We start from the raw sequence: 11307 nt of genomic DNA, 5'->3' as shown, positions 1-11307 counted from the left end.
GTGTCATTGGGGACCTCTAGCGATCTAAGCTATATTTGTCTTTTCTGGATGAGGGCTTACCTTCAGCAGTGTTCAGCGATGATTTCAACCGGTGAACCTTCTGTTACGCCACTGTCTAATGACATTAGATGATGCAATATTACTTCATCAAAGAACGAGATCATACATTAGTTTGTTGACCATCTCCCAAGGAGCTTTTATATCAGATGGCCATTTGATATAAAAGCTCCTTGCATTTCCTGAAATAAGACAACCGACCTACTGATGAATGATATTAAAAGGATTTATTGACTTCGCCTAAAGTTAATGTTTTGGTCCGGTGTGTGTGTGTGTCTGTTTGTTTGTTTGTTTGATTGTGAAAAGTATAATTCGGAAAGTTCTGGATTTTATGGATGTTTTTTAGTGTTGACGAAATTAAGAAATGACTAGATTATGGACCTATGGCGGCATTCTACGATGCTGCAGCAGGACGTCCGGTTTTGATATTTTGTGTTCTGGAAATGAAATGGCCATTTTTTAAAAATTGATTGTAGATAGCTGCTGAACTAAGGAAGAGGCGGTGCTCCCTAGAAATTCAATCACATTCTGTTTGGGAAGAAGTTGCAGTGTTCGTCTTGTGGCGGTTCCAAACGACGCGACTTTCAAGAAAATCGCCCAGAATGAGACACATCTTTAGATACACAATGCGTCTGACCCTGTTTCTTCCTATCCTACAACATGTATTATTGTGTATCTGATGAGCTTTTACGTACGCTTGTACCCAATATACGATGCTCTTCTCTTTGAATGCGTGTTTGAATATGATGTTTAAAAGTCTGCAGTCACCACTTTAAGTTGACAGTCAAAGAAAAATGTGTTTTTCATGGCCAAAATATTCAGGCTATATGTCCAATGTATCCGTGGTATCTACTCTGTTCTAAGCCAATGACAAGTAAATTAGTGGAAAACGAAATATGTGTTACTTTCTTTGTTGAAGTTTAAGACTATGATTTGACATACGAAAGGTGAAGATCGATGAAGCCAAGAAACTGGAGAACTTCTAACTTTAACTTTAACTCATTGATTATATGGAAACGGGACGTCGGTGTTGCCTGCGTCTTTGTTGTGATGAGAATCCATTTTGACCGACCACGGTGCCCCAAAGCGTGTTGCTGACTGTGAGTATGAAAAGTGGACTGCCAGTAAAACCGGTTACCGCACGGTTAAGTCGTTAGCCGTGCCTGCTGGCGAAATTCGTCTGGGTGGACTTTTCGAAGGACAGCCTTTTTTGTCACTGCCCCTGACCTAACAAACATCTCAACTAGCTACGTCTGCAGTCATGGTAAGTGTCATACATGTACATCTAATGCACGTAATCTGTATTTAGACTCGTTCACAAGCTTGTTCTACCCTAAACCCCTTTTATATGTGTTCATTCTTAACTGCATCAGTGATACCCTCATGAACAGTATATACACAGAATGGATACCAGTTTCCTTAAGATTATTCCATTCTTTAGATACGAAACCTTTTGGGCAGTATGTAAAGAGAAAACCGTGACCGTACTTACCAACGACATAACTGTCAAGCAGATGGCTCACGGTTACTCCTAGTAATGTTACAATCGTTCGTTACTTCACAATTGAACTAGTAGGCACTAGAGTTATTATATATTACTTCTAATTGTTCCTCTTCTGTACTCAACCACCATGTAAACGTTTCTATTTGTATGTTTGTGGTCTTCAAGGATTCATATAAAAGAGACGTAAAATGTTACAATCGTGGTCTGTTGAGTCATGTTAACCGGATGACTAAATCCTCCAGTAATGTAAACTACTAACTCGGAGTTGATCAACAAGAGAGGAGGTGAAAGGGCATAGGGATATTTTCGTAGCGACCACACCCCGAAAAATAGCCTCAAGTCATTGCCTGAACGAGTTTAATTTCGCTTCGCTAATTCAGACTATGTTTTGACACAGCTGCTAGTTTTCAAACCTTTCAGCTCGGTCTTTGCAGCGCGAATATCCAGTTAGAGACTATAGCTTTACCTGTCTATTATGAGAGGCTTTGGGGATAGAGTGCTTGAAATTCTCGTAATCCGTCATGCATCAGTTACTTGGAGGAAGTGTTATCGTTTGATATATTTGTAACGTCGAGTAAGGCATGCCCACAGAAGCTGGATAACCAACGCCACTGTAGTGCCAAGTTAATACCAATAAATGGCAGGGCATGCTGTTGAATTATTTTTGTTCCGTTTTGTGTTTTTGTTGTCTTTTATATCGTGCTTTTCTTTTCCCCAAACTGTAGAAATGTGACGTTAGCCTACCGCAGGCCTCATCTTTCACATGTACCACAAGAAGTTTCTTAAGCAGAAAATGATGCCATTTTTCAGGTTGGTTGACACCTTTCATCCAGCCAAGGGAGGAGCGTCATGATCAGACCATTATTCCATGCCACAGTATTTTTCGGTATCGGCCTGATTACCATCGGCTTGCTGTACGTGTACAAGCAGACAGCCACCCTGCACCTGGCGCGGATATTCGTCCGCCGTCCGAACACGACCATACCCGAGAATCTCCGACCACCGCCGAATTTCATAGACCGTCTGATGGCGGAAAGAAATGCACATTTCAACATGACAAACATTTGGAAAACGCGGTAGGTTAAGCATGTACTTCTGATAAAGATGTAACGTTAACTACCTATTTGTGATATTTCTAAAATTAAAAGGAACACTTACATCAGTTTTACTAAATGGTCTCTCCAACATGTAGTAAAGGATGTTAACCATTACGTGACGCCATCTAGCGCCTGCCTACATCTAAATATTAGTTAACCTACGATGGGGTTTTGTTTTTTAATCATTGGGATGTGAATGTGTGTTCGCTCTCTAACCCAAGATTCTTCACATGGATTTGTATGAATCTTTGTACAATGTATTTGGTAGTTGTTGAGATCACGAAGAAACCTGATAATGTTGGGCCTCCTAGCAGTACTTTCAGGTACTGCAGCATTATACAGTGGACGCCCCTTTCTTGAATGTAGGGTGGTATAGTCCATAGACAGCTGGTCTGCCCTACAAAGGTAGGTCAATGACCTTAGATTTGGGACACCCGGTTGGCTTGGGACTTGTTGAGCAACTATTATAGCATATCATCAGTCTGGGGCTATGGAATCAAGAAATAAACAATTAGACTTACTTGTCTTTGTGTTTGTGTCTGCAGGAACATCACCAGGAAGTATTTCAATCCGAGGTTACACATTATCTATTTCTCGGACTTCCACGTCTTCATGCAACAGTGCGACCCTGAGACGTTCAGACTGCGCAACTCGCACCCGCGCCGCCCCAGACCCTGCAACGTGGTGTACACACCCATCAAGCACTATCGGACATGCGCAGTGGTGGGTAACGGCGGTATACTCCTCCATAGCGGCTGTGGTGCTGAGATAGACGCTCACGAGTTCGTCATCCGTTCCAACCTGCCGCCTGTACATAAGTACCGGAATGATGTAGGCAGTAGGACAGACTTAACCATTGTAAATGTTAAGAGACTAGTGCAGATCGCGGACGACCTTCAGTCCTTCAACGCGACACTTCGGAAAGCCATGCTAGCTCGTCTCGGCCAATCATCGAGGATGATCTTCAGTTATTCATTCGCTTTCATCGGGTCGAAGGCGAGATATAGGATGCAGATAGTCGACACTGCCATCAAGAAGAACAACCTGTCAACGGTAACAGCCTTTCCATCCAGGTCGTTCTTGGAAAGCAGACGGTAAATATAGATGAATTTCTATGTATTTTCTAGCAAAGAAAGTATCAGAAACTTGTGCAGAGATGGACAACGTCAACGAAATCAGAAATGATAAGCTGACTAAAAGAAAGTGATGTCAAAACATACCCATCCATCGCGTAGAGCATCTGTAAGACTACATTATATTACACTGAAAATATTTCTCTATAATCATGAGTTCGTTGGCAAGTTTGGTTGCTAGTTTCCTTTTCATCTCATTTGTTAGGTTGTTAACATATGTGTGCCTTGACCATGTGATTCTCTTCGTTTACCACAATGTTACTTCTCCTGTACCAAACCTAAGGCTTCATTCCAGCTAATCTTGGTCAATCCTATTATTAGTTTATACAGAGAGCTCGTGGGAAAACAATGGAAGTTCGCCTCGACCGGCCTGAACACCTTCGCCCTGGCCTCCACCTTCTGTGACCAGATCTCCATGTACGGTTTCTACCCCATGTCTAGATACCAGAACAAGAGTGTCTCTTATCACTACTACGACAAACTTCCGCCCAGTAGCCGGCATGACTTTGACGAAGAGTATGCCATGTTACGGCAAATGGACGAAGATGGAATCATAAAACACGTAGTCGGAAAATGTGCTATACATTCTGAAAATGTATCTGTACTGACTCCTTTTCAGGCTGTTGACAATATGAATGCGTTAACACGAAGGCTTTTATAACACAGTACCCTCATGTAACCCTCCTTCTTAACATAAAAATCATATTTTCAGTAGGTTTACATTCTAGATCTCATCTCAAGAGATTTCGTCTTTCGTATTTCTTATGTGTCTGAATCGAAGGAAAATGCATCTATTTATGACGGCAATATTATGGCCAAAATTGTGAAAGCATTAAGACAAAGTATGTGTTATAAAGACCAAGAGGCGCGTTTTGCAAATTGTCGACGGACAATCATTTTTCTCCTTATAACTTCAATTAAAAAACATAGAATGTTTCTATGCAATGTATCTTCGACGAAGTCAAACATCTTTTTGTAATTATTCAAGTTATAACATGAATGTATAGACGACAACACGCTACCTCATATAAGGAAGTAATTTCCTGCTAGCGTCATGATTGAGTTTATGCAGTTTTATGAATAAACGCCTTTTTAGCTGTTTTACATGTTTGTGCATATCATTTCAGTATACAGATGGGCGTTGAAAAATATTTGACGTGGAATTGCATGTAGTCTCCATTAATCATGATATTGATTTGCATAGTCATCATGTAAATCATCGCTTAAGTTATCCAAAATGCAGGACGATCTATCAACCCCTACTTGAGTTATTCTATTTCAAAGTCTCAAAGTAAATCAGTCCCTGCAGTTCCAAAATAAAGCTGCTGGGAGCAAATTTACACCACTTACTCACAAGAAATATCTACCACATGGAAATACGACCATTGAATGTCCAGAACACGCGATGTAGAAATAGGAAGTTTGCAGTGATGATGATGCAGTACCAACAAGCCGCTAGGGTGTGGGTGGGTGGGTGTGTTGTGGGGGGGGGGGGGGGGGGGGCTGGGCTAACCTTTATTTCCCTGGGCTCTATCTACCAGATATCCATCCAGAGCTTCTCAAGTTATGATATCCTCAAACAGACAACCAGGCAGACAAACCGCACCTAAAATATATCCTTCTGGGCGAAGGTAACTATCGAGGCTAAACGAGCATTTTTGTCCAGAGACTTGACCCGCCATAGATAATGTCCGCGGTTTAAGTCTCTACCAGACTCCCGCCTGGCCGAATAGTAATAGGGGAATCTGGCCAAGTTAGGAATAAAAGCCTAGGAGTGAACTGATCGGCCGCGGGAGTCTGTTCAGAGATCATAAAACTAATCCGCTCATTTTCTGTATAAAGGCAGTAGTTCTGGAGTTGAGATCATTAGAGCCATAAATCACTTAGCACGTAGTCGAGCGCATCCAAGCGCAATCTCACGACTGTCAGCTGATGGGTGCAAAGGTCAATGCACTCCTAGGCCTAGACTCCTCATTAACTCCTAAAAGGCTAATTTATTCCTCCAGTACTGGAGTTTTATTGATAACTTGGCCAAATTCCCCTATTCGGCCAGGCGGGAGTCTGGTAGAGACTGCAGAAAGGTATGACGATGTCAAAAAGAAGGAAAAGCTTTGACAGAATTTGATAGATACAATAATTAGCCTTTGATTTTGAAGACCTCTGAAAACGGTGATTTACTTTTTAGAACAATTATGTAGTGTTAACAGCAACCTGAAGAGAAGTACCGTACGCCGTTACTAATAACTCCGCCGGTCGGTAGTGAGGGTGTACCTGATGTGTTTACATAACACTAAGGTTGCCTCTTTGATATAAAAGTTGTCAAACTGGTTTTGGTAAAAAGAAGGTCAAAACGTAGGTTCCTACGTGTAAAAACTAAAACGATTAAAGCCGCCAGTAGCTGTAAATCTGTAGACGGTACGTGTACAGGAGTCGTGTGCGGACACCTTGACAGGCTGAGGTCGTAGGAAGTGCCACAAGGTCAACTCATACAGAGCTGAACTCCCTACTTTATATAGTTTATATAGTATCAGTAGTTGTCAGCACCGAACCTGTGGCTTCAGTCAATCGCACTTCCTTCTCAGGCGCAAAGTGTCACATACGACACTCTGTCTCCATGGGTGAGTAAATTTACCGTTCCTATGTATGAATAATGGTTTATAAATAAAATATCAAGATGTCTAGGAAAATTATATACCTTAGCTATAAAGTAATCAAAATGTTCCGCACCAATTCACATGTACATCTGGACCAACCTGGTATTGCCAGTTTTGTCAAGTACATACATGACGGAAATGTGATTTATGTTAGTCCTTTGTAACCGTTCGGTACATTGACAGACTCAGATTCAACATATGGAAGGACATTGGCTGGTGTGAAAGGCCTGTCTCAAACAGCCTTAGCGTTAGCTCTGGACACGTGTGTTCGTTTTACCGCAGAGCAGAACCAAGGACGAACAATATGTTTACATAAGTCTTACATAAGTTACAATCAAGTTGCTGTGGTAAACACATAGCCTCTACCAGGCTTCGTGGATCGGTGGTCTAATTGTAGAAATTGGACAAATAGAGTCTATAGTACGCTAGGGGAGTTAGCCGGCCAGAAGAGTACGTTTCCTCACCACGTCGAAACTCGTGGTGAGGATAATGATTCTACCGATCCACGGAGTCTGGTAGAGGCTAGTATTATAAAACACACGGAATTGTGCCCCAGGTCACTGGGTGGGTCGCGCTTATAAATCTGTATATCTAAAACATGATTTACAGTGCGAAACTATGTCCAACAAGAGTTTGTAGACCATATACCTTCATGAAATATTAAAGTACTAAAAATCTATCTTCGTATATGATTATACAAAGGACGTCCAGATTCACATTATCTCTGCATAGTTTAAAAATGCTAGTTTATACATGTCACCTTGTTGATATTCTCCTCACATACGACGAGTTATGACGCTTTCGCGTTGATTATGAAAACCATGTTTTATTTGCTTAATTGGTATCTGTCACAGTAATGTTTCGCAAACCATGAATTACGTAACGTTACGTAACTTAGGCTGGGCTTACACGAGCGTTTCCGGTTCGGCTCGGAGAACAAAAATAACACAACAGTGCCGCAGTGAACGAACCCCGCAGTGCCGCCCTGGTGCCCCAAGTGCAGTGAGATACCACCTTTGTGAGTAGAGTTCTGTCTACACACGAGGCCTTGAAGTTCTCTCCAAGCAGAGGTTGGGCTCCGGCTGTTTTTTTTAAAACGTTTTTAGTCGTTTTTATTGGGCTTTCTATTTTGTATTTTATCTTGCTGTGTCAAAACCTGGCTGGCGTACTTCAAGAAAAATGACAAAATAGAAAGCCCGATAAAAACGACTAAATTACGTAATAAAAACAACCGGAGCCTAACCTCTGCTTGGAGAGTAGCCTTGAAGTGACTGTGCCAGAGGTGTGGCGACTGCAGTATTGCCTCGCATAGAATCTTGACCAACTTGCACAACAAGGTGCTCAAAATTTTCAACAGATACCAAAACCTTGTAATATAAAGAGAAGGAAACAAATTTTTAAATGTGCGCCAAGTGCCTTCCCTGATTTTCAAATAATACCTGGCATGAGCATTGTATAACTCACCGGGGGGTTGACTCGATTTCGTCGGAGTTGACAAGGAAAACGCTTGTGTAAACCCAGCCTTTCTCTTTGTCCGTTTGCATTGCAATAAGACGAAATTATGTGACGAACGTACGAAGCTCTAGAGGAGTTCTAGTACAGAAATTGTATCGTGACACGTTCACTTACAGATCGATTGACACCAATGAAGGCCGGGAGGGGCGCCGTGATCATACCCTTTTTCTATGCAAAAGTATTCTTCGCTATTGGCCTGAGTACCATCGCGGCGATGTTTTGCGTGTACGAACAAGCTGTCGACCTGCACCTGACGATAGCCTTCGCCCGTCCACTGAACATGGGTCGACGAGTCACTGAACACCCTATGAACATGGGCCGACCAGCCGATGAAAATCCTTTGAACATGGGCCAACCAGCCAATGAACACCCACTGAACATGGGTCGACCAGTCACTGAACATCCTATGAACATGGGCCGACCAGCCGATGAAAATCCTATGAAGATGGGCCAACCAGCCAATGAACACCCACTGAACATGGGTCGACCAGTCACTGAACACCCTATGAACATGGGCCGACCAGCCGATGAAAATCCTATGAAGATGGGCCAACCAGCCAATGAACACCCACTGAACATGGGTCGACCAGTCACTGAACACCCTATGAACATGGGCCGACCAGCCGATGAAAATCCTATGAAGATGGGCCAACCAGCCAATGAACACCCACTGAACATGGGTCGACCAGTCACTGAACACCCTATGAACATGGGCCGACCAGCCGATGAAAATCCTTTGAACATGGGCCAACCAGCCAATGAACACCCACTGAACATGGGTCGACCAGTCACTGAACACCCTATGAACATGGGCCGACCAGCCAATGAAAATCCTTTGAACATGGGCCAACCAGCCAATGAGCATCCACTGAACATGGGCCGACCAGTCACTGCGTACAACCACCGGCCACTGAAGACCTTTCCGCACCAGCCCATAGTAAGAAGGACAGACCACTTCAACATGACAAACTTATGGAAAGTGCGGTAAGCTCAACACTTGCGTAATGATATGAATAACCTTTTTCAACAGGTAACTTTTACTTGCATTGACAATACAGGCTTTTCATCGACAATTAATAATTCTCATTTTGATAAGTGGGCTTTACAGACGTAAGATGTAATCTAACGCAGGTGACATCATATGAAAAGCCTATAACGTTATATATATTAAAGATGTACGATTGATAATTGTCTCAGCGTGCTTGAACTTGTGAGAAGCATATGTGTTGTAAGCCGGGGAATCGACTGGACACTAAAGCTTACGGGAATGCCGTACATTTGGGTAGTTTTACCTCTCCACTAGATTGAAGTAATTACATTAATTTTATTTCTTCACTGTTATGATCTTGTTCTTCACAGGGAACTTGCCAGGAAATATTTTGATCCAAAGAAACATATTATCTATTTTTCGGACTTCGACATCTTCATGAAAGAATGCAACGAATTAAAATTCACTCTTCGAGACTCACCTCAAAGCCCCTGCAACGTGGTGCACACGCCCATCAAGCACTACCGGACATGCGCAGTGGTGGGTAACGGCGGTATACTCCTCCATAGCGGCTGTGGTGCTGAGATAGACGCTCACGAGTTCGTCATCAGGTTTAACCAGCCGCCTGTACATGGCCATGAGAGAGATGTAGGCAGCAGGACTAACTTCACGATTGTAAATGGAAAGCGACTGAAAGAGATCAGCCGAACCCTGCGGTCTGTCCATGGCAGGACATTGAAGACTACCGTTACTCACAGAGATCTTCAACTGTTCGAGTCGCCTGGGATGATCTTCAGTTACCCCTTTATTTTCACAAGAAAAAGACAGGAAGAAATGCGGATAGTCGACAGTGCAATCAAGAAGTACAACAAAACGACCATTACTGCTTTCCCGGCAGTATCGTTCCTAGACAGCAAACGGTAGAACACATTTCCATCAATAACGTATATATGTTGTGGCGCAAACAATATCAATTCTGCTTTCTCCAATGTGAATTATGTAGGATATGGTTTGTTTGCATTTGACACATTGTATTACCGTATTTCTATGTGCATGTACTTGAGTGTGGCATTTGTTCTCACTCACGTATGGTCATTCATTTATCAACCCCCTAGGGTGTATGAAAAACTTGTGGGGAAACGGTGGAACTTCACCTCGAGTGGTCTAAGCATCTTCGTCCTGGCCTCTACATTCTGTGACCAGATCTCCATGTACGGTTTCTACCCAATGCCATTGTACCAAAACAAGCGCATCCCCTACCACTACTACGACAAGCACATGCCGAGCGAAAGTCATGACTTTGACGGAGAGTACGCCATGATACGTCAGCTGAATGCCGACGGAGTTATCAGACATGTACTTGGAAAATGCAAGCCTACAGCCGACGCGTCAATATGATGACTGGCAAAGACTGTGTCCCACGTACAAAGAAGATGTAGAGTACGAATACCTATATAGTATTTCGTGATTGAATGCCCAACTTAGATTGAAAAGAGAACTAAATCAATGCAGACGATAAAGTGTGAATCATTTCCCAAGACAAGAAGAGAACTATTTCATGTCCTTGTGGAGAAACAGTGGAACTTCACCTCACTGTGTCTCCTTTAACTATTGTAGAATAGAACCTAAGTGTAGTTTGTACTTGATCTATGTTATCAGTACGTAGACTAACACTGGCATTCTGGCTTTGTCTCACATTGTACACTGTGTTTTCCTTCTAATATTGAATAGCCTGGAATGTACATCTAATATTCCAGTCAGTATTAGATCAATGTATATAGCTAGTTGTCTTATACAATACTTCACTATGCTTTACATTGTACCCGTTGCGATTACTTATTTAAGTTCGCGGGATTTAATTTCGCGGTAGCGGGAAAAAGGACTTTTCGCTGTGAATTAAATTTCGCGGTAACACAATAGACTGCAGTCTAATACCATGATAGAAAAATATTCGCGGTGGTTTTAAGTTCGCGGTGAAGTGGTCATCGCGAAAACCGCGAACATTAATCCACCGCGAACATTTCTGCATTTACAGTATAGTGTAATAAACTTTGACTTGACTTGACTTGCCTGTACCCCGTCGCCCGGTTGGCCCCTCCCCTCGTACGTTCCACAGACTACATGGATCTCCACCTGTTATCAAGCGTAAAAATATACAGAAAACAGGTTTTGGTATGTATTGGCTACCTTAAGAGCCTCTTTTATACATTCTGTATCGTGTCCTGATAATGCAAGTACCAGATCTCCAGGGAAAGTGCGCTTAAATATTAGACTGGGTATCAAAATTGTAAGCTATTAGATTACAAAAACATGTGCAATTTACTTCCACACCGTGACTACCATTTCCGTAGTTGGAGAG

At 42.5% G+C, this 11307-nt stretch overlaps 2 protein-coding genes across 3 annotated transcripts; both read left to right on the top strand.

The window, feature by feature from the left end:
- Window positions 1-281: 281 nt before the first annotated feature.
- LOC118417060 (alpha-2,8-sialyltransferase 8B-like) lies at window positions 282-4719 on the top strand. Of its 2 annotated transcripts, XM_035822418.1 has the most exons (4): window positions 282-1321; window positions 2372-2637; window positions 3204-3752; window positions 4113-4719. In XM_035822418.1, the coding sequence occupies exons 2-4, from the start codon at window positions 2411-2413 to the stop codon at window positions 4450-4452; spliced, it is 1116 nt and encodes a 371-aa protein (XP_035678311.1). In that variant the 5' UTR covers window positions 282-1321; window positions 2372-2410; the 3' UTR covers window positions 4453-4719. The 2 variants fall into 2 exon arrangements, with proteins under 2 accessions (XP_035678311.1, XP_035678312.1); XM_035822419.1 differs by lacking the exon at window positions 282-1321 and having other exon boundaries at window positions 1752-2637.
- A 1323-nt stretch (window positions 4720-6042) lies between these two features.
- Window positions 6043-10874, top strand: LOC118417048 (alpha-2,8-sialyltransferase 8B-like). The gene is made up of 4 exons (XM_035822405.1): window positions 6043-6409; window positions 8077-8944; window positions 9320-9868; window positions 10064-10874. The coding sequence occupies exons 1-4, from the start codon at window positions 6406-6408 to the stop codon at window positions 10344-10346; spliced, it is 1704 nt and encodes a 567-aa protein (XP_035678298.1). The 5' UTR covers window positions 6043-6405; the 3' UTR covers window positions 10347-10874.
- Window positions 10875-11307: the final 433 nt, after the last annotated feature.

This window comes from Branchiostoma floridae, chromosome 6 (genome assembly GCF_000003815.2).
Source record: "Branchiostoma floridae strain S238N-H82 chromosome 6, Bfl_VNyyK, whole genome shotgun sequence".
Lineage (NCBI taxonomy): Eukaryota > Metazoa > Chordata > Leptocardii > Amphioxiformes > Branchiostomatidae > Branchiostoma > Branchiostoma floridae.
This window is presented reverse-complemented; position numbering and strand designations above follow the sequence as displayed.